We start from the raw sequence: 23,025 nt of genomic DNA, 5'->3' as shown, positions 1-23,025 counted from the left end.
TCAAGTATATTCCAAAAAGTATTTACTTTTCTTTATATTAAAACACAGTCAAACAGACTCGTATTAAACAAATGTCAAAGAAATATCGTGTTCGAAGAAGTGTATATACAAGTATACAACTCAACAAAGTAACCGTACTTCATAAGTTCTAAACTTTTCAGTAAATACTAATGATGCCCTTAACACTTTATTCGTTTTATTTATATCTCAAATATTTCCATGAAGATGACTAACAGAGAGTAATATATTGTAAAACAGAGAAAACAGAGTTGGTCTTGAGGGAGAAACTCAACTTTTGAACACAAGTAACACATTCATGTTCCCAAAAAAAATAAAACAAAATGGAAAAAAAAAGGGTCTTTGGTATTCCATTCCATGTCATTCATACCCTTATCAAATTCCACCTACAATTAGTTAATCCAAACAAAACCTTAAGGCCACATTTGGTACCTGTCTCAAGACAGAAATACAAAACACTAACCAAAGAGATCCCTACCAAACACAGCCTAAATCCATGGAAAAAAAACATGAGTTAAAACTAGAAATTAACCATTAGTTAGAGGCCATCTCATCTCATCCAAAATAGAGATGAATCTTATGTACATTGATTTTTCAAGTGTAAACCATACCTATGAATATTATACACAAAACTACAAAAGTGAATTTTTTTTTGGGGGGATCCTTGAGGCCTAAGCCACACATTTGGGGGTTGGTGATGATGATGATGATGATGTTAGTATTGGATACATGATTTGGGGGTCAAAGTAGTCAATTTACACATTCTCCCATCCATAGCCATTTTTCAATTATACTACTTCTACACATGTAGTGGCTCTATAGCTCAAACTTTTAATTGATTTGTAAACTAAGGTTTTTTTTAAGAAGAAATTAAAGAAAAATTATCCATAATGTTGATATATCGATCCAGAGCACCAAAAAACTGAGGAAAAGGAACACCAAAGTTCTGCAAATTACTGGAAATTATATGAAGGTAAATGTTATTATACAAAAAAGAAAAAGAAAGTTTTTTTTGTCTCCAGCAAATTTTTTACCTGCTTCCTTTTCCCTTCATGGGGTGAATTCACCTTTCAATCTTAGTCAGAACACTACCTAGTCTGCAAAAAAAATTTCACACAATATAAATAAATAAAAGAATTTTCATAACTTTCATAGTTGCACAAAGAATAACCACTACCATAACAGTTATTAGTATTACTGCCAAATTCTAATAAAAAAAGGTTTAAAAATTTGTAACGAAGTTCCTAAAGCAATTTATTGTTGTAATGCTTTTGATTAAATCTATTAAATTATAAAAAAAGTTCAAAACTTTTTGTAACATTAGACTGTTTCAAGGACTTGAAAACACAGTTTTATTCAATATATAGACCTGATTAAAAAAATTTCCAACTATAGAGACCTAAATGAAAATTGAGTAAAACTATAGCGAATTGTGCCATTGTGGTATAATTAAACCAACTATCAAATCCACAGTAACAAGGGTTGGATTCATTAAACAGAAAGTAGAATTTTTTTTTCTTTTTCCTTTCTTTAACAATATGACACATGATGAAAATTTGGCAAATAAAAGGAATTTATGATCAACTGCTTATAAACAGTATGAAGCATGTAATGGCAGATAAAAGAATAATATATTGGAACGTTAATAAAGTACCTTACGAAATCTGTTAATTTCAAGTGAAGATGCCACCAGACTTTAACAAACGACAACAACCAAATGAGAAACAACGCGAACTACAGTATGTAAACATTTTAGCCTGCGACTTTTATCACCCCCAATTCATCGATTTTTGAGCTCTTATGCTGCAACAAAATAAAGAAATTGAAAAGAGAACTTCATTAGATATAAGATTTCATGAATTACAAAGAATGCATAGATTTTTCGTTTATTACCTTGCTTTTTTTGTGTTTGTGAACATCATTAACATCATCATCTCCATCATGCTTCCTTTTCTGTGAATCATAAAGTTAAAGAAAGCGATTAACAACATTTTTAAATAGTATTCATAAGCAACAAATGATTAACAACATCAACAGAAGAGAAGTGAAAAGTTCAAGTTCATGAAGCCAATTTATTGAATAGGTCCTCTAGATAAGTGGTTCTTTAATTCGAATGTTAACAATGTTAGATGCTGCCACGCCAGAAACTAAAATTTACCAACCTTTTCATGGTGTTTCTTTGAATGGTCAGCACTTGAATCACGATGCCCACTTTTATCTTTCTTTTTGTCCTTGTCCTTCTCCTTGTCTTTGCTTCGGTCTTTATCTTTGTGACGATGTTTGTGCTTCTTATGCTCCTTATCCTTGTCCTTATCCCTATCCCTGTCTTTGTGTTTTTTATGCTTCTTCTCTTTGTCTTTGTGCTCGCTTTTCGACTTCCCTGGGATAGTTGGAATCCCTTTCTCCGCCTATGAGGATATTAAAAAAAAAAACTTGAGTCGAAAACTTAAATGGAGACGTCATCATACTATATTGTTTCTGAAACCAAGATAGTTCGTTTTAACCAAGAATGGCAAATTAGGGGGTGTTTGTATAAATAACTTTTAACATATTTGTATAAACTTTATAAAATAGTCAGAACTTAATATAATCAGCTTTTAAGCTTTTCAACTATATAGGAAATCAAGTTGTTAAATCGGATTTTTGAAAAGTAGAAACAAGTGCACCCTACGTAAGAATGAAATCAAACAAAACATCTTACTGTGGGAAGATCAACAGGAGTTGTTTCCCTTAGTTGAAAAGCTTCTTTGAGAATATCTAGGTTGAAAGGCTGTAACCGAGCATTTGTCTCTCTGAAGTTAGAAGTGTTCTGAATAAGTTGATCTAATTGCATCCCATCTCCTTTTCTTACTTCTGTGTCTCCCACAATGTTGTGAAGATAGTGTGTGTCTGCAACTGACACGGGAAGGGGCCGCTTGCAGAAATAGTCATAGTGGGGTTGTAGTTTGAAATAACTAATAAGATCTACAGCTCCTGTCAACTCCCTCGGTCCTATCGGTTCAAATTAGAAAATAAGTCCTTGAGAAGAAAGCAGTGAAGAAAACAAAAACATAGGAAAACTCGGTGAGTGAGCATGTGTGTATGTACATAGGAAGTAAGAAATACGGTCATACATAGTAGAATTCAGTGTTTGAGATTTTTCCTCGTCCACAAATGTGTAACGGGTAGTGAAAGAAAAACATTATTATGGAAAACTTTTACCTCCTCCAAACCTTTTGACTTCAGAATCCATGTGTCAATCCTTCCTGAATCGTTGGAACATTATCAGCTGCAATTTATAATATAACAAGCAGTTCGTTATCCATCAATACCAATTGTTTTCCTATTACAAAATACCAAGAGAATGTAGATTATGCATAATGCAAATGGTGTTCATAATGTCGCATGGCAAGTAATTCTATGTGTCAACATGCAACAAAAATGGAAAAGACAAAGGCTAAGAGTTAAACAAAGCCACCCATCTATCCGTGGACCGGATCTCCTTAGTGCAATTTTGCATTTGCAACCTAAGTGGTCTACATACTAACTTTTCTTTCCTCCCTTGTGTCCAAAGTTTGTCTTTTTCTTTCTTTTTCTTTAAATAGCCATAAACGGCCAATTGAACTGCCAATTTATCACACCATGTAGTCTCAAAACAATTATCCAGTTTGTAAGATCTCATTTTCTTTAGAAGCAAAATAACAGCAGCAATATGCACTCACTACTGAGTTATCGGTATGCATGACCAGCACACCAAAGAAGCAATAATGGCTTCTGCTAAGTGCTAAGCACACGCGCAAGACACAAAACCCCAAATTGAGCTTTTCTGTAAGAAACTCTTCAGGACACAACGAAATAGATAATACCATATCTCCACACATACAGACAAATCAAACGTGTACAAATAACTCCTCCTCAATTTACCCACTCTTAAATGAAACTAATCAAAAAGAGCACTTCCATTATAAGTCTAATAAGAAACTTCACTCCAGCACAATAATATTAATGAGAAAGTAAAGCTTTAAACAAGGCTTCCGAGATATTTAAGCAGCCCTAGTATTCCAACAAAACATTTAACCTAAATCACAAATCCATAAGAAGCCCTAGCATGCTAACAAAACATCATTTGACATGAGTCACCAAACCCTAAAGTAAGACTATACGACGAATTATCAAAAATACATATTTTATGCCCACAGCCGCTAAGCTGAGAGTAGAACCATGCATCCATGGTATTTCTTTTCTTCGTATTCACATACTTCAGAAAATCATATTTTTCTTCAAACTCTAGATGCCATAAAATCACTATAGAATCCAAAATTGCACCCCGAACTAAATTCCAAATTCCAAATCAATACAGTTGATATAATGGCTTTATTGCTGACAAGTTGGTATAATATATTAAAACAACAAAAACAATGATACTAGACAAAGAATTCATGTTAAGACACTACCATAACTGAAAACAAACAGTTCTATGTAAGAAAGAAACCAGAATTTACATCACCAAATACAAAACTTCAGATAAGCATGCACATGGATACTCTTGCTAATGTAGTTGACTTTGTAGAATTCAATTGTGAAAAGGAGAAGAACCAAAGCATTTGTAACTAAAAAGGTTTAAACTTTGTAGCATTAGTATTAGGATGATTTGCTGCTTCAATTAAGTTAAATGATTTAAGTTGCAGCACATTTATTTATATTTTGCTTACCCCACCTCGAATTGATTTTTTCTTTTTACTTGAAAATTTCAGCTTGGATAAACTCCTAATTTGAGTTGGTCAACTTTGGAAAAGATAAATGTTCCAACTCTTAAGGAAAAAAAAGGAAGAGGAGAAAAAGTAAAAAACCACCACCTTACACACACAAAAACTAACATACAAAACTATATGAATTTTTTGGAGTACCTAATATCAAACAGTTTCCACTAATTTGAATGGTTTTAGGGCACAATTGCTTCCTAATTATAATCCAATCTCGGTTCTCACCTTCAAGAATACTTTCACAAATATTCAAACGTAACGTTCAAAATTTTTTTTTTTTCAAAAAAGTGCCATAAAGCATAATTCTTAATTCCCAAAATCTCCACCACACTAAACCTTCTTCATGGGAACTCCATAAACATGGCATACTTATACCCCATGAAACTATCTAAATTCCTAACACTTGGGAAACCTAGAGGGAGAAGAACAATAAACTAACCTCAACAGTGAAAAATTTTCAGGGCCCTCGAGCAAGTTCCGAATTCCCCTTTTCGAACCCAAAGGAACCAAAGCCACGCCAATCGAGAAGCTTCTTCAAACTTTTCGACCACACCCCCACCAAATATTCCCTTAGAAACTGCACAAATTTCAAAACTTTTCAGCTGAACAAGCCAAAATCCGCAAAAAGGGTACTTGAAATTTTGAAGAAAGAGGGAAACTTCATTGAAACAAAGTGCAAAAATTGGTTTTTGGTATTGACCCATTAGAGAGCTTGTGTAAGAGAACGAAATTATCGAAATTGCAGATCCAGAAACTGTAAGAAGAAGACGGAGAAGATTAAGGGTGCTTACAGAAGCATGGAAAGTTAAGATCTTTGGAGGGGAGGGTGCGTGGTTCAGTTCTCAAACAAACTCCTCTTTTTAATTTTTTTTTTTTTTATTTTTGTTTTTCTTGTTTGTGTTTGGTGTTTCTCCTTTTCTTCTCTCTTTCTCTCTCTTTTTCTCTCTCTCAGAAGAGTCTTATAGATGAAAAAATTGCCCCTTTTTGTTCCCAAGTTTTCTCGATGCCAGTTGCCACTTTGTGATTTATTTATGTTTAGCCCTAAACTTCTGCTAAATTTTCCTTTTTGCCCTTTTCTAAGTGTTGCTATTGGATCAAACTTCAAAGGTCAATTTTGTAAGCAACGGCCAAAAGGGTAAGTGTGTTTATTTTGGAAAAAAATATGCAGTGTATGTATTCTAATTCTGTCTCAAGTTAATATATTTTTAAAGAATATTAGAAGATAAGATATGAGATTTATATAAGATGAGTCTTCCTCCTATATTATCTTATTTAATTATTATTATTATATTTTATCTTGATATATATTAAAAATTTACAAATAATATATTTAAACGGAATAAGATTGTTATTATCAGGGTAAATTAAGATGATTATTTAATAATTTACATCCAATTTTGTAGTTATCCATTGAAGGATTTGAGTTTGAGAAGTATTATTTTACATGTAGAGAATATATTAAGAATTTGCTTATATAGTGAAGAATTATTAAGGGATTCTTTTGTTCATTTTTTTGTTTTTAATATTGGAATGGTAATGATATTTTTTGAAATGTGGACGGTTGGAGTGTTATTCTCAAATGTGAAACCGTTTAATTAGAAAAGTAGAAATTGGACCATCCGATTTGTTAGAAATATAAAAATCGGACCGTACGATTTGTGAGAGGTACACAAATCAGACGGTCCGATTTGTGTTAAAAAAATAAAAAATTTTGAGGTACACAAATCAGACGGTTCGATTTGTGTACTTCCCACAGTTTTAAAAAACACCAAAAATTACCATGTTAAAATATATTACTCATATCACTTCCATATCTAAATTTTTTAGCCTTCTTTTATTTGGAACTTCATTATATTTTAAAATATTGTTTCTTATTCTTTATTTATTTGGTGAGGAAGTTTAAAAATAAGAATATTTTTGAGTTAAAAAATTCTAACTTTTGACATAGATAAATTGTACTTGTACAAAATCATAGTATATCAATTTCTAAATTGAAAAACCAAACATGCTAGTAAAATTATACATGAATTAGTAATCATAATAATATATTAATTAAACTAACAATTAGTTCATTAATCCTATAACAAATCAACAAACAAATTAACTAAACAAAACATGTATATTGGTTAAATAAATAATACTTTAGTATCTTTAATTCAATCAATTCAATATTTTAATAGATAAATTGATTAAATTCCTATTCAATGTATGTTAGCATATATTAACTGTGTTGCTTTTTTTTTTTTTTTTACTTTTAAAAAGAATGCTATTAAAAATTACTCAGGAAAACTAAGTAACCAAGAAGAAAATGTGCTCTATATTAGTAGATTTTGTTACAACAATTCTCTGTTAAATGAAACTATGTATTTACAATATACTTTACATGTTAACATAAGTCTATTATTAATTATAATAGCCATAGTTTTCGAGCGCATCTTCATAAATTTTTTTTATTTAATTTGGTTAATCCTTTAAAAGCTTTAGAATCCAATGGAGAATTGGAGACACATGCATGGTAGGTATTAGTAGGAGTTTCTCAAGAGTCAGAACTTTTAGGTGCTTGCTTGCTTATTATTATAATCTCCTACATTTTGATGATAAGATATATATAGCTATATATGATCATTGGATTGAAAATAATATCTTTTATTGGTCCTTCTTTTCAAGAGATTATTCCCCTTTTCTACAAGGACTTGTATGTAGTGCATTACAAAATTCATATTTGAGAAAAAATTGTTGCTATTCAATGAGATAGTGACTACATATTTTTATCTAACTAATAAAGATAGTACAACCTAAGTTGTGTTTTAAGATTTCAAAGAAGACAGTTGGGAGAATTTGGCTTGTCACATCCAATCCCATGCATAACAACAGAAAATAGTAGTAGTGGACATAGATAAAAGAATAGAGGTCATGTTTGTTGTAACTTGCAAGGGTCTAACAACCCTAAAATGCACTCTTGTATGTGTTGTAGGTAAAAGCTATATTAGGAAAAGTCATGTTAGGGAAGGGGAGATGCAAATATTTCTTATTTGTTGTGACACAAGGGAAGGTTGCTTTAGAGTATAAACCCAAAACCCTAATTAAAACAACTATATGTATATTTAAAAAATAAACAACTAGTTATAAAATTAAGTTGTTTCCTATTTATAAAAAAAAATTAAATATTTAACACTCAAACTTTTATCCTTTTTTTTCTTTGCTTAACTGATCTTTTAACTCGATAAAATTCTAAATCGCATTATATCTCAAAGTGAAGTATTTTTCTAAGAATTAGACTCATATATGTATAGAGATCGATAAAAAGGAATTGGATTTGTTTTTTAACATTCCTTTTATAATGGTTATATATATAATATGATATAAATCTCAATGTTCAAATTTTATTTTATGATTATTCAAAGTGAACCAAATAAATATAATATCTCACTTAAAAAAAGGACATCTCTTTGGAATATTAAAACTTTTTTGTACTTAAAATAATGATCAAACCTTTTTACACTTGTGTAAAAGAAACGAGTCTTTTATAATTTATACTCAACTTCAATAATCTAATTATGTGCAATTTTAATTTTGTTATTATACATTTTTAATTTGCTTGACTCTCACTTTTTCTCAAAAAATGCATATTAATACTAACAAATAGAATTTTGTTATTTGGCATTATAATGTCTTTTTAAAACCAATAATACATTAATCTTGTTATTTTATAGAGATAATGACCAAATCAGTACCCGAAAGATTCAAACGCTAACATTTTGGTATCTGACTATTGTTATTGACAAAATGGTAACTGAATGTTTTAAAAATTTATCAAGCTTCGTGCTTGCCGGACCATAGCTCCGGTGAGTACGATGCTTACGTGGACACCGATTTTTACTGACAAGAGAAGTTTTATTTGAGTTGGAATTTGTAATTAAAAATATCATTAGCCTACCTGAAAATTAACCTAATTCAATCTTATTTTTGCCCCCAATTTAATTTTGTCCTAAAACCCAATTAGCAACTGCTGTTACTAGTTACTGAGTTACTGTGACTTAGTGTGTCTTAGATAGTAAAACTGAAAGGTCACGTAGAGAGGGAGAGACGTTGCTCTGGAAGCTTGGTGCGAAGAAGAATGAGACGAGGCGAGAGACATTGTTTCAAGTGGCATCATCGCCTCTCCATTCTTCGCTAGGAGCAACCCTACGAAGAGGTAGGTTCTGCTTCATTCTCTTTGTTTAAGTAGTGGCCGTTATTGTGGTTTATTTTTTGTGCTTGTGACATCTTATTTATTCATTGTATCTTCCCTCTACTATTTCTTAGATGAATCATGTAGTTACGTTTGTGTATCATCACATGGGTTGCCTGAAAAGGGGTAAAGACGGTAATGTGATATACGAAGGGGGTTTAATTACTGAGATATACAGGGTGAATGTGGAGACATGCAATTTATTTTTTGTTGAGGGGTTATTTTTAGACTTGGGCTACCCTGGATATAATGAAGCGTATTGGCTAGAACCTGGTTTCGACTTAGGTAAGGGTCTTAGAGTGCTTAGGACGGATGCTGAAGTGATGAGGATGTGTGAGAGTGTGATGAAGAATGACAACACTGTCCATCTCTATTTTGATCACCCCATTGATGCCAACCCTGAAATCCTTGATGAGGATGTGGTGTCTGATGGTAGCAGTGAGAGTGTGGTTGAGGTCAATCCACCTGGTGATGAGAGAGAAACTGAAGTTGTGAATGAGACCACTGTTAAGGTTAATGAGTTGAATAAGGCTTTGATTGTTGTTTTGAACGAGACTTTGAATGAAGTTGTGATTGAGGAGACTGTTGATATTAACGAGTCGAACAAATGTAAGGGTGGTGTTATGAATGAAGATGTGAATGATAGGAATGGAGATAAAGACACTGAAGAAGATGCAGCTCCAGAGAAGGTTGTTAAGAAGGTGAGAAAGAGGCATCCAAGACCACCACCAAGTGGTTTATCCCAAGAAAGAAGAGCTGCTGAATCTGAACAACCCGAGGGTGATCCTCGAGAAGCTGAAACAGTAAATGAATCCACAAATGAGACCAATGATGATGATGCTAATGTTGCCAATGAAGGTGATAATATTGGAGAACTAGTTGTAGATGAGTTGAGGCCAGAGGAACCAATCACAGAAAATGCAGCAGGTAAAATTATTGTTTCTATTTTGTTATAGCATATTTGAATAAGCATTGCATCATGGCTCACATATCTCAACTGATGTTTTAATAGACAATGTTACACAAACAAATGAGAGGACAAATAGAAGGAGAAATCATCCACGGCCTCAACCATCTGGACAGAGAATAGTACATGGAAAGGATGATGAAGCACCAAGGGTAGAGGTGCCTAACCCGAACATAGAAGATGGAGACAGTGGACCTGAGATGTATCAATACGATTCTGACGAACTGTATAGCCCTCCTGGATCTGACGATGAAGAAGAACCTGTATTTTCTCAACATAACCCAAACACACCATTTGGAAAAATTACTCTGGAGTTGAACATGGAGTTCGAGACCATGAATCACTTTAAAGCAGCAGTGTAGAAGTACAACATACAAATTGGCAGACAGGTATTTTATCTTAGGAATGAGAAGAAGATGTGCATAGTTTGCTATGACCCCGATTGCCCTTGGTTGTGTTACTGTGCCAGGACCAACTATCTAGCCTCGTTTCAGATTAAGACATTTGTGGACGAACATACGTGTCCGAGAAGTAACAAGAGTAAGTCAGTCACATGTGCTTGGGTTGCTGAGGAGCTGGTGCCGAAGCTCAAGATCCATCCCAACATGTTACAGAGGGAGGCACCTCAGAATCTTGGGTTTTTAGTTTGTTTTTAGTTTCATGTTGGACCTGATGTAGTTACTATGCACCTAAGTGCCATTATGGCATGTTAAGTGCTAACCAAGTTTTTTGTGATTTTGTTAGTGCCATTTTGGGTTAGTAGTACTTGCCATGAACATAAGTGTCATTATGCCATCTTAGTTTTTTTGGGGGGCTTGCTTGTGTTATTTTGGATCTGAAGTATGTTACTTTGAATAGTTATGGATTATTATTTCATGTTATGACACAGGTGTTTTATTCAACTTCTGTTTATGGCATCCTTTCTTAAATGCTTACTTATCTTCCATATAGCTTGCTCACATCACAACAACAATAACTAAGTCATAGAACAAGAATAACATAGCATCCATTAATTCATCTCAATTATAATGAGGAGAACATTACAAAGGAATAAAATGTCATTTTTAAACTCTTAAACTGTCCATTGTCTACCTACTTAGCCAAATAAAACATACTCAAAGCCAGATTTAACCCAATCAATATACAAATAAAAATCAGGAACAACTCAACTCTCTTTAGATGCTCCTTCATGTCATTCACCACAGATAGCACAATCATCATCCTATCAATTTACTGGCCATCCCCACACTCCAGATTGATTTTGCTTTTCTTTTTTTGTTCTGATTTGCCCACCATGTTACTATTCTCCGAAGAAACTTCTCCTTCCACACATTGCTATTGTATTTCATCCAACCATTGAAAATACCCACAACGCATTTGTGTGTTCTAGCACAGCACAAAAATTTCATAGATCAGAGGACGATTGAAAACTAAAACTGAATAACCAGAGACAACAAACCAAGGAAGATTGCATTATTTCGTCACGTATCCATCAACATTCTAAGCTTACCTTCCACATAGGAAAACGTAGAAACCATCTATCAAGGTTGCTACTTGTCTTCAACTTCAACGGAACCACTGGAAGGGGACAAAAGCAGCAGCCATCATAGGTTTTACTCACAATTCCTGAACCACCATCCACGTCGAAGGCTTGAATCGATGACTGCTTTCTCACAGTTGCAGCATTTTCACGAGCCCTAGTTGCTTGCATATTCCAATTTTGGATCCTGTACTATGAGTGAACGAAGAGAGCAAAATTGAGTTTTAGGGCAAAATTAAATTGGGACAAAAATTAAATTGAATTAGGTTAATTTTCAGGTAGGCTAATGATATTTTTAATTACAAATTCCAACTCAAATAAAACTTCTCTTGTAAGCAAAAATCAGTGTCCACGTAAGCATCGTACTCACTGGAGCTATGGTCCGGCAAGCACGAGGACACGCTTGGCAAATTTTTAAAACATTCAGGCAATGTTCTAAAAATCGGACCAGACTAGTCGGTCGGACCGATTTAACCGCGAACCGGTAGTATTAATGATCCGTTCAGGCATATAAAACCGATAATAAAAAAACCAATAAAAACTGTTGAACCAGACGAGAACCGGCCGGTCAGACCGAACCGGAACCCGCCCGGTTTACACAAAAAAGGGAAGGTCCTTCGTTTCTTTCTCCCGTTCTCCCTTTCTTTCTTTCAGTCAGAGAAATCATACAAACCCAACCACAAGACCCTAGCACTGTAAGCCTACACCACCGCCACAAGGAGTGGCATACTGCCGCCCTCCGTCGCACTCAAAGTTCGCCATCCGTCATCTAGCTTCCCTCGTGCTCCAAGTCTTCAACCCCTGTTCGCTGTCACCGATCGCGGTTGCTTCTTCGAGCTCGGCGATCGTCGTCTTTGTCTGCTCAGCCGCGCTTCCGTCGCCGTTTGTTTGCCGTTCACGTTCGCGTTATTCGCCGTTCGCGTTCGCTCGGCGTTCACCGTTAGCGTTCACTCGCTGTTCGCCGTTCGAGTTCGCATTCGTCTGGAAGCCACTTTGCTCTGCTTCAAACTCTGCGACCAACCCGCGCGCTCCACTCATCCGTCGAACTGCTCTCTGTTGTCCCCGCCGTGAGTTCCCTAAACCCGCCACCAGACAATACACTCACACAACACCAATACTCTTCTTCAAACTCTGCAACTTCTGATTTCTATTACAATAAGTAATTATTTGATTTGGTAGCGGTTTGGATTTTTTTATAGACTAAATTAAAGCTACAATAGTTATGTTCTCTTCTCTATCACATTGAAATTAAGCATTGAATTCTCTTATTTCGTTTTAATTTTACCGCACTCAACATGTTTGATGAAATGCATTAACCATATTTCTGGTTGGTTTTATAATTTCTAACTTTTAGAAATTTAGTAAGTTGATTGCATTTGAAATTAGAATAATTGGATCATAGTAATCAGGAAATTTTAGCTGTACAAATAGCATTTTTGCAGAAAACATATTAGCATGATGATTCCACTTGCATTAGTGTTCTTCTGGTAAATTTTTTAACTGTTATTGTGAACCTGTTAATTTGCTAATTGATCTTGTGTTCTTCTGTTACTTTTAATTTTTTTTTGTTTTGTTGTGATTTTCTGTTCTTGAATTTGTTAAGTTGATAATTTGGTAAATTATTGGGCTGCTGTTGTTTTAATTTGTCAAATTGTTAGGTTGCTGCGACTTAATTTGTTGGATTTTCTATTTAGGTCTTGTTCTTGTTTATTTGCTAAATTGTTGTTGTGTATTTATTGTTTATTTGCTGGATATTGGTGATCATTGTCTTTGAGATTATTTACTATGCAGTTTTAGTGTCATCACTGTTTTGGAATGTTTTATAATGTACTCATGTTTGTTGTTGTTTTGGTATTGCTGGTTGCAGGTTTAGTGTGATTATTGGTTAATGTTTTGTAATGTTTGGTGTTGAATGCTGATTGTTGAGTTCAGATAGGGTTGTTTATTTTGACTTGGGTAAAGAGACTTATGGTCATTTTTTCCTGCCTTATACAATTCAGATGATTATTTTCAGAGGATGCGCACTTATTTATGTATTTTGAGAAACTGTCTTTCTGTGTGTTATGAGCATTTGGTGAAGCCTGTATTGTACCTATTCAAAGCCTAGTTTTACCAAATGGTCTTCAAAGCAACTCATCCAAAATGCTACTGCACAAATCCAAGTCTATTGTCTCTAAAAGCCTGTATGCACCTTCATTTGGTGAAGCCTTTCTAGCACTAGGCCACTACCAACTTTGTTATTAATAATGTTATCAAATTTATTTATCCGAGTACTATGTTTATTTTTTAGTTGGATTTATGATAATTCATTTGATATTCTTCCTATTTTTATCAGATATTTCTTTTAACATTTTGTGTACTGATGAGGAATTGTACTTGCATGTTATCATGCTTTCATCTGGCAATTTGCATTTAATATAAAAAGGAAAGTCCTAAGAGAGTAATTCACCACTCCATTAGAAAAACTTCATACTACCTTATACCCTCAACTTAATACTTGCATATTTATAATTTATTTATTATTCTATTCTAAAACGGTTTTTCCGGTTGAACCATCAGTTAGACCGGTTGGACCAGTAAACCAGTGAACTAGTAACTAAAACGGTTTGATGACCGGTTCGGTTCTCAGATCCTTGGTTATAATACATTTGGAATTGGATTTGGAGGAAAGTTTAATTTCATTTTAGAATGAAGCACTGCATTCAATTCTCTAGTTAACAAATATATATTTCTTTCATTTCAAGGGAGGAATCTTGTTTCCAAAGAAGTTATATGAATGGACAGATGTGTGGTAAACGTGTCAATGTGGTATTGGTACTGGACTTTACAATCCTTTTGTTATACTAAATTATTTTCGAAGGTCTGCATATGATTTAAAGTATGAATATATACATGTTTTATTATTTATTTTGAAGTTATATGGTTGGTTAAGTTATCAAGAATGTCTTTGTGGACATTTTGTTCTTAATTTGGAGTCCCTAACCTTAATAATAAGATCCCAAAAATGAAGTGAACTGATCCGCATGCATGAACCTCAATAAACTTCCATAAAATGGAATTTGATGAAACAAAACTCTTCATTATTTTTGGTTGAGTTGACGACTTTATTTGTTTTCTTTATTAGATGGTTGAAATCTTAAATTACAGTATCTGAATCTCATTACTATACATGTATGGCTAATTTGATGTGACATGGCTAAAGTCTCATTAAGAAAGCATTAATTGATTTATTCGGTGTAAAAATAATCGGTTTTTCTATGTAAAAAATTGATTTTGTGTAAAAACCAGTTTTTCAGTGTAAAAACTGGTTTTTATTCTAAAACTGTTTTTTTTTTATATAAAAACCGGTTATTTTTTAAAACCAGTTTTTATTTTTATAACCGGTTAAAAATTGGTTTTTAAATTTCCTAACCAGTTAATAACCGGTTTTGTTATGTAAAACTGGTTTAGTTAATTAACCTAAACTAAATATTTGGTAAACCAAAAACAGGTTTGGTTTTTGGTTTAACCATAACCATGTACAGCTCTAAATATATGGGGGTTTTGAAATGGAAAAATGGGATTTGCACCTGGTTTTCTTTTTCTCTGGTGTGGAACAACTAATTTGTCTATATGCACATTGATGATCATGCTAGGCGCTTCAATTGAATTTTTGGTTGGTGGAGTTAACTCAGATTAGATTATATGATATGTTATGGCACTGCAATGCAAGGCTTCTGGGAAGGATTACTAATCATGCTGTCCTTTTAGCTGTTCTAATTTTATTAGCTCCACACCACCTTTTTTTTTGTCACTTATGTGTCCTTTTTTCTTTGTGTAGCATTTTGATTTGGCAGTGTTATTACTTACTAGGTTGAAGAATTGACTGGACAATTAGTGTGATCAAGGGAATGGGAAGGAAGGAATAAAGAAAGAAACAAAACAAACATTTCTTTCCGGTAGCCCGCAGCCACAGCATCCCCCGCAGCCCTGCTCGTTGTCATCGCCACTCTTCTCCGCTGGGTATAGGCGTCGTGTGTGGAAGCTCTGTCATAGTCTCTTCTGTTCGAGCTCTCTCTCTCTGTTCGCCTGTGTCGCCGTCTCCTCTGTTGTTGCCGTCACTCCCCTTCCTCCTCACCGCGGGTAAGCACTGTGATAATATTGTGTAGTTTTGTTAATAATTTTTGCTGTGTCCCCTTTCTCCTCTGTGGCCCTCTCAATTTTGTAACTTCTACGGTATGCTTTGATTTCCCGTTCTCACATGCATTTCTGAATATTTTCATGATTTGGTTATAATAAATAAAAATAATTAAATTGGCAATTTCAGTACTTCTCTTTCCTGCCATCATTACTAGCACGATCCAAGCACCATTATTACACCTTTGCTTTTTGCATACAAGGTTCTACTACAGTCAACTTAATGATATGGTTTCTGCTGCATTTTATAATGATTTATTTCTCATATTGAAAGTTTAGTCCATATATTTTGTTTAAATTTGTGTTTTCTGCTAGAAGTTGTAAGATATCATTCTCAAGAGCTATTTGTACCTGCTTTAAAGAAATTTTCCTATAATTCTTAAAGGTTTATATGGGATATCTTTGTGGCATCAATGCATTTCCTTGCATCTGATATAAATTATTGTTTTGTTTGGAACAGGCATTGGGGTATCTTCAATTATTGTGTTTTAATTAAACCGGTTGAATCTCGGTTGAACTCTGGTCGAACCATTGAACCAGTGAACCAGTTACCTTACCGGTTCATTGACCGATTCGGTTCGGTTCTCGCAACCTTGACACTAACACACACTCACCTTCAACCTTCACACTCTCACAGAGCTTCACCCAGACATTCACTCTCACCTCTCTACCTCACTCACCGCACGGTAACCGCCGACCACGTCAGCCAACGACGGCAGAGGTCGTCAAACGTCACTCTCTTCGCCGACTCCTGTGCCTCGTCCCTGCACTGTCAAGTGTCTGCTCACTCGGTTCAGACCAAAACAGTAAAAAAAAAAATGCTCACTCGGGCACTGCCCAAACTCCCTAAACCAAAAACCTCATTCTCGGTCCCACCTCGAACATTTTCCTCCTGCACCCACTGTCCATCGCCACCCCAACCGGCAGCAGAAGAAGATGCTAATGCCGTAGCCAAACTCGTCCTCCAATCAGATCCCAAAACCCTCTCCGAAGCCCTAGCAAAGCCCACCTTCCAATGGTCCCCGCACCTTGTCGACAGGGTTTTGAAGCTTCTGTGGAACCACGGGCCCAAAGCCGTCCAATTCTTCAACGCCCTGTTCCGCCACCCGACCTACGTCCACTCTCCTTCTTCGTTCGACCACGCTGTTGACATCGCAGCACGCATGCGCGACTATCAGGCCGCGTGGGCCCTTGTGGTTCGCATGCGCTCCCTCCGCATTGGGCCCACTCCCAAGACCCTTGCCATCCTAGCCGAGCGCTATGCCTCCGCTGGAAAAGCCCATCGGGCTGTTAATGTGTTCCTGTCCATGCACCACCACGGCTGCCGCCAGGTATCACTATGACATTGTAGCATAAATACCAACTAGTTACTCACGTGATAGTTACTTACTGGTTGTAGTTAGTTATAAGTTAGTTATGAGTTAGCTGGTGGCAGTTAAAGTAAGCTATGAGGATACGAAAGAATACTCAGATTCACAAGCTAGAGAGTAGAGTAAAAAACTCAAGGACCTGGTTGGTTTGTGAAAACATTTTCTATTTTCAATATTTTGTGTTTAAAAAAAAAAGCGAGAACTGAGAAAACTTTTTATTTTGTTTTTTCTATTTTCGGTTTTCCTTTCACAAATCCCTGCAAATAGAAAAAAATAGAAATAATATATAACTTGGAAACGCAAGCCAAGCATGCCCCAAGTTTTGTCATTCTCTATTTCACACATACAATTCAAAGCTGTCTTGTTTCTATTAATTTTTGTTTGATCTCGGGAATTTAGTTTTTGATGATAAAACCAGGACCTTGCCTCTTTCAACACCATCCTTGACATTTTGTGCAAATCAAGGCGCGTGGAGATGGCTCATAACCTCTTCAAGACATTCAGGAGCAGGTTTAATTGTGACAGTGTCACCTATAACATAATCGCCAATGGTTGGTGCTTGATTAAGCGACCCCCTATGGCGTTGCAGGTGTTTAAGGAGATGGTTGAGAGAGGCATCATGCCAACGCTGGTGACATATAACATAATCTTGAAAGGGTATTTTATGACTCGTCAATTGAATGAAGCTTGGGAGTTTTTCTTGGAGATGAAGAGGAGGAAGTGCGAGATTGATGTTGTTACATACACTACTATGATTTATGGGTTCGGGGTTGCGGGAGAGGTTAAGAAATCAAAGAGGATTTTTGATGAAATGGTTGGAGAAGGGGTTGTTCCAAATGTTGCTACTTATAATGCTTTGGTGCATGTTCTGTGCAAGAAGGATAATGTGGAGAATGCTGTCTTGGTTTTTGAAGAGATGGTGGTGAAGGGGTTTGTGCCAAATTCAGTTTCTTACAATGCTGTGATAAGAGGGTTTTGTCATGCTGGTGAGATGGAGAGGGCATTGCGGTTTATGGCTAGAATGGAGAAAGAGGGGTGTCAGCCAAATGTTCAAACGTATAATGTGGTGATTCGGTATTTATGTGATGCTGGGGATATTGAGAAGGGTTTGGAGTTGTTTGAGAAGATGGCGGATGGGTCATGCTTGCCGAATCTAGACACGTACAATGTTTTGATTAGCGCAATGTTTATTAGAAAGAAATCTGAGGATTTGATGGTGGCTGGAAAATTATTGTTAGAGATGATCAATAGAGGGTTTTTACCCCGGAAGTTTACTTTTAATCGTGTGCTAAATGGGCTTGTCCTAACCGGCAATCAAGATTTTGCAAGGGAGATTTTAAGTATGCAGAGCAGATGTGGTCGTCTTCCTCGTCAGTTGAAATTGTGAGGCTCTTAATGTTAGACTTGAGTTTGGAGAAACATTGAACTCAAAATTTGGACAATGTATTTTATGATCATGCCATAGAGAGCCTTCATCCACACAAGGTTCGTTGATTTTGTTCTCTCTTCAGCTTCTGTTTATTGTATATAATTCAGGCTAAGGTGATATTGTCTATATTATGTTAAATCTATGTTAGTTCTACATACGCTGTTTTCTGTTTTTGGTTTTGGTATAGTGCCTGAATGGAAAAAGAAGGCATGATTAATGCTGTAGCAAAATTGGAATTAATAACTTTTTGAAATTGATTCCCAAAACTCCTCTTTTTTGTGACCCGGATTTGTCAATGTTTAACTCCTTAATTCTTGCTAGTGGTTTTGTGTGTCATTGTTTCGTGAACACAGATAATCCTTCATCCATAATTTTTTATTCTTTTTCCGTTGTATGTTGATTCAACTTATATGTAGATACTATGATTTAGGAATGTAACCAAAATTAAGAATGAAACTATTATAAACAAGAGGTAGTATTATTCCGCCAAATTCTTTCTCTTTTAGCTTATACTAATGTTGATACATGAAAACAGGTCATGGAACATTTTGCATAAGAGAATATTGTGTATTTAGAGTTGAGAAGTACTCCTATGGTGATTAAACTTACGCTGACAAAACTTACCATGAAAAATTGAGTAAACTTACTCTGACAAAACTGACCATGAAAAATTGATTAAACTCTACTCTCTAGCTTGTGAATATGAGTATTCTTTCGTATCCTCATAGCTTATTTTACCAAATTTAATTCACTTTTCTCCTATTCGATGCCTTGAGGTGTTTACACCACGCATCAAAATCTCGGCTGAAGCCATTATTCAATTAATATTCTTAGCCATTTGAAGTCTCATTGTTAAATGCAGGCATGGTTTCTTAGCGATCAAAGAATGACTAGAAGCCGATCGTCCGAATTGAGGAGGTATACTGAAATGCAAAATGCACAGGCAGCACAAGGTAATCTATGTGCATGGTGCCTCAACATGGTGATGGTACTGACACTATGAAACAAGAAGCAGCAAATTTAACTGGGCTTGATTATCACTCGATGTATGAGCTTCCAAACCAGCAGCGATCATTCATGACTTCATCCAACTCATCTTCATCTACCTTCAAGACACTTCAATTTGGTGATGCAGATAAAGTTTCATCTTCTGTGAGCATACTAAAAGACACACTGCAACGCAAGATAACCGAGAAGGAAGCCACAAATAAAAGCCTAAATGGAATCTTTTGTCCTCAAGAACCTGTTTTCCACAGAAAATTGGAGTCATCAGAAGCCAGTGAATGTTCAAGCTATGTCCAATGGCCAAGTTGATCACGGAGTCCTGCAAAGGCTCGAAGGATCGATGAACTTTGTTATGGATAGCTTTGCTAATCAGACAAACCAAATGTATTTAGGGACAGCTTCACAAGAACCTTCTCAAAGTGAATCCTCTGCTGCTGCACCTGTTGTCTCCTCTGGTTTAGATGCTTGTGAAGGTCCTAGCAATTAAAATCAAACTCGGCGAAAGCTCATGGAAACAAGTGGGAGCGAGTAAAAGTTCAAAGAATTCTCAAAATAAAGTCAAAGGTATAAGTTTTAACAATGATTATCCTAAATAACTTTTCATTTGACTTCCTTCATCATGTTCATTTTGTTTGATATTAAAAATAAACTAAATCAGTTCATTATGGAAGCTCTTTTATTTGAAAACTGATCCACCAAAAGAAGCGACTACATTGTACTAACTAGGAGTCCGCACAATTATTATGTCCAATTTATAACTTGCATTCAAATGCCATTTTATCTCAGAACTCAGAATAGAATATTTCTTGATTATTTGGTTTTCAATAGGTATAAAATATTTTTTATATTATTTGTTTTTTTTTTTTAAAAACAAATTTCTATCTTTTTCCCCATTAAACTACAATTGTGTTTTTGTGGACGTGCAGGTTTCAGAGAACAGATAATGGATAATCTCAAAGATGACCGAAAGGTATAGCCTACTCTCATTTCGTAACTTACTTTGATAGAATTATGGTTTCAACAATAGTTACTATTTATATCATTTTTCCTTTAAATCTTGTTAAATTGTGCAGAGGAGAAGTCTAGATAGATATGGATCTGTATCGTCAGCAGTCTCAGGTAGCCATTTATTTTTGGATTACCATGTTAATGACTACTTTTTTAGATTCTACTTTCTACAATATCATATGCATTTAGATAATTGTAAATCCATGGATCTTAATATAACAAAATATACTAGTTAGATGCTCGAGGTAATGTTAACGAATAAAGGTAGACGCATATTAAATATTGGAATTAAGATTTACCATGTGAAATTTTAACTTATGCTAAGACAGAGATTTTATGTCCAAATCACAACTAACAATTGCTTAATCATTTTGACATGATTATCTGGATCACATGATGGGAACTATAGGGAAAATGATGAAAAAATGATTGAGTTGAAATTATGGCTTTTTGTTTGACTCTCTCTTATCTCTCAAACTAAATGGTTGTGCAGAGGAAAAAGTAGACACTACAAAAAAGCGCAGGGTGAACATTCAAGGAAGTATGTAGATCAATCCTTATAAACACATATAATGGAGTTTCTTCCTATCTCGTATTGTATTCGATACCTGTTTCATTTGTAAAGCCATGTTCTTGTGATGCAGAATGGCTGAGGCAAAGGAAAGAAACTTAACACCATCAGTTCCCTCGGACATGCAAGCTGTCTTGAAGCGTTGCGAGACCCTTGAAAAGGAAGTCCGGTCGCTAAAATTTAATCTGTCCTTCATGAATAGGTAATCAAAGAAAAACAAAGTTTAGCACCTACTAAGATAGTAAGATGAAACATACATTATAGAATCACTTGAATTTTCATTCTTTATTTTCCTACTAACTGTTAAACTTAGTAAACAAATTGTATATACATGAATTGATATATTGATCATACCCTGCGAATTTTCAGGAAGGATTCTGAACAGACAAAACAGATAGAAGACCTTCAGAGGCAGAACAAGAGTTGGCAGATGAAAAAGAGCACCTCCTAGAAGAGATTGAAAGAATGTTATCAGAAAATGGAAAAATCTAATGCTTTTGTATCTCACCATAGTTAAGTTATGGGGGACAGTTTAGGCCAACACCTGATAAATAGTGAATCTCTGAAATCTATTTGCGAAATATTCCGTAAATCTCATATTGATTTTGTAACTTGTAAAATCTAACTGTTATTTGAGATTTGAGAAGTGCAGATTAGGATATCATATTGCTAATGAATTTGGTGAACTAGAAAATGGATCTAATGTACTTATAAAGCTTAGCATGATTTAGGATTGCAAGAAATGTGCAAATTGTAGGCTATATAACAAGTGTTTGTCCTTCGGATTCCATCTAGCATTGATTTTTGCTTCTTGAGTATTCTTTGCTTGAATCAATTTTAGAATAAAAAAAAAATACACGAATTCTTAATTGAATTGTGTTATGTTGTATTTGTATATATAAAATATTAAATATTTCATCAACTAACACCAAGCATAATTAAGAAAAACAAGGGAAATTGATCCTCAAAATTTAATTTTCACTTGAAGTTGTTAAATATATGATATTTAATTACACAATCACAAAGCATGTGATACAAAGAGATTCTTATGAGAAATCACACTTAATTTTGTCGCATAAATTAAATTGAGAAGATTCATTTCTTAAAATATCTAGCTCCATTCAGTTTTCATACAAAAATGATTCCTAACAACTTTTATCAATTCAAGTCATAAACTTGAGTGAACAAGAGTGTAATCCAATTCAACCATGAACTTAGATTTGTTATTTCCGATTACTATGGCGGAACAAGACCTTTCATCCAAATCAAACTATTACATCTTTAATTTTCACCTATATGCACGGACACTGATACGGGACACGCCGACACGCGAATTTTAAAATTTTACATGACACGGGGACACGCATACATATAAAATATAAAATATTTTTTAGATAAACCGTAATGATATTTTAATATTTTATTGAGATTAAAATATAAATTAATTTTTAAAATTATTTTTAATGTCTTATTTTAATTATATCAAGTATTTAAAATATTATTTTAATAAATAATAATATATACTATATCTAAATTTATTTTAAGAATATATATTAAGAATAAGACCGGACACGCTGACACGTGATGATATTTAAGTGTGTTCAAGTGTGTCCGGAGAAGAATTTTTTATTTTTTATTGAGACACGATTTGGACACAGCAGACACGCGTGTCGAACGAATGTCGGTGAGTGTCGTGTCCGAAATGTGTCCGACACGCAGACAGGGCAGTTCAGCAGTGTCCGTGCTTCATAGATTTTCACTCGTACTATACATAACTATATGAAGCAGCCCGTTACTTTTCATGGGACAAGAATGTCACCTTCTACCATTATAATGTTACAATTAAAGGGCATCGCACTTGTCAAAATTAAGTGCTATGATCTATCTCCACCAAAAAAAAAATGCTATTATCTATGGATGCTGAAAATATCCATTAGACCAAGCCTCTTCCCATATTCAACAGCTAAC

At 34.7% G+C, this 23,025-nt stretch overlaps 3 protein-coding genes across 6 annotated transcripts; 2 read left to right on the top strand and 1 right to left on the bottom strand.

Moving 5' to 3' along the window:
* Positions 1-171: 171 nt before the first annotated feature.
* On the bottom strand, positions 172-5,762 carry MED19A (mediator of RNA polymerase II transcription subunit 19a-like protein). 3 transcript variants are annotated; one of them, XM_021115178.2, is made up of 9 exons: positions 5,552-5,760; positions 5,200-5,337; positions 3,220-3,286; positions 2,720-3,009; positions 2,181-2,426; positions 1,912-1,971; positions 1,673-1,821; positions 1,053-1,115; positions 172-404 (listed from the first exon to the last, which is right to left on the bottom strand). In XM_021115178.2, the coding sequence occupies exons 3-7, from the start codon at positions 3,248-3,250 to the stop codon at positions 1,771-1,773; spliced, it is 678 nt and encodes a 225-aa protein (XP_020970837.1). In that variant the 5' UTR covers positions 3,251-3,286; positions 5,200-5,337; positions 5,552-5,760; the 3' UTR covers positions 172-404; positions 1,053-1,115; positions 1,673-1,770. The 3 variants fall into 3 exon arrangements, with proteins under 3 accessions (XP_020970837.1, XP_016180708.1, XP_016180703.1); XM_016325222.3 differs by lacking the exon at positions 172-404 and adding an exon at positions 529-974 and having other exon boundaries at positions 5,552-5,719; XM_016325217.3 differs by lacking the exon at positions 172-404 and having other exon boundaries at positions 854-1,115; positions 5,552-5,762.
* A 6,365-nt stretch (positions 5,763-12,127) lies between these two features.
* On the top strand, positions 12,128-19,474 carry LOC148572851 (pentatricopeptide repeat-containing protein At1g74900, mitochondrial-like). Of its 2 annotated transcripts, none has more exons than XM_088504613.1 (5): positions 12,128-12,565; positions 15,351-15,620; positions 16,135-17,005; positions 17,463-18,529; positions 19,336-19,474. In XM_088504613.1, the coding sequence occupies exons 3-4, from the start codon at positions 16,493-16,495 to the stop codon at positions 18,429-18,431; spliced, it is 1,482 nt and encodes a 493-aa protein (XP_088360739.1). In that variant the 5' UTR covers positions 12,128-12,565; positions 15,351-15,620; positions 16,135-16,492; the 3' UTR covers positions 18,432-18,529; positions 19,336-19,474. The 2 variants fall into 2 exon arrangements, with proteins under 2 accessions (XP_088360739.1, XP_088360740.1); XM_088504614.1 differs by having other exon boundaries at positions 12,155-12,565; positions 15,319-15,620.
* Positions 19,330-21,695, top strand: LOC107623056 (protein CYCLOPS). Its single transcript, XM_088505551.1, is given in 9 exon segments — positions 19,330-19,432; positions 19,435-19,784; positions 19,786-19,996; positions 20,405-20,448; positions 20,552-20,597; positions 20,980-21,031; positions 21,131-21,259; positions 21,427-21,473; positions 21,476-21,695. Coding segments are annotated over 9 exon segments (1,056 nt in total). The 3' UTR covers positions 21,550-21,695.
* Positions 21,696-23,025: the final 1,330 nt, after the last annotated feature.

The sequence above is a fragment of the Arachis ipaensis genome, chromosome B2 (assembly GCF_059453495.1).
Source record: "Arachis ipaensis isolate K30076 ecotype BB chromosome B2, ASM5945349v1, whole genome shotgun sequence".
Lineage (NCBI taxonomy): Eukaryota > Viridiplantae > Streptophyta > Magnoliopsida > Fabales > Fabaceae > Arachis > Arachis ipaensis.
The sequence above is the reverse complement of the archived record's forward strand: the minus strand, read 5'-3'. Positions and strand labels throughout refer to the sequence as shown.

Bases quoted from the DNA above. Each gene is read 5' to 3' on its own strand.
- LOC148572851 (XM_088504613.1), top strand. From the start codon at position 16,493: ATGCTCACTCGGGCACTGCCCAAACTCCCTAAACCAAAAACCTCATTC. The intron at 17,006-17,462 runs GTATCACTATGA...TGATAAAACCAG, and splicing joins ACCACCACGGCTGCCGCCAG to GACCTTGCCTCTTTCAACAC.
- MED19A (XM_016325217.3), bottom strand. From the start codon at position 3,250: ATGGATTCTGAAGTCAAAAGGTTTGGAGGAG. The intron at 3,010-3,219 runs GTAAAAGTTTTC...TTGAACCGATAG, and splicing joins AGTCAAAAGGTTTGGAGGAG to GACCGAGGGAGTTGACAGGA. The intron at 2,427-2,719 runs GTAAGATGTTTT...ATATCCTCATAG, and splicing joins CTCCTGTTGATCTTCCCACA to GCGGAGAAAGGGATTCCAAC.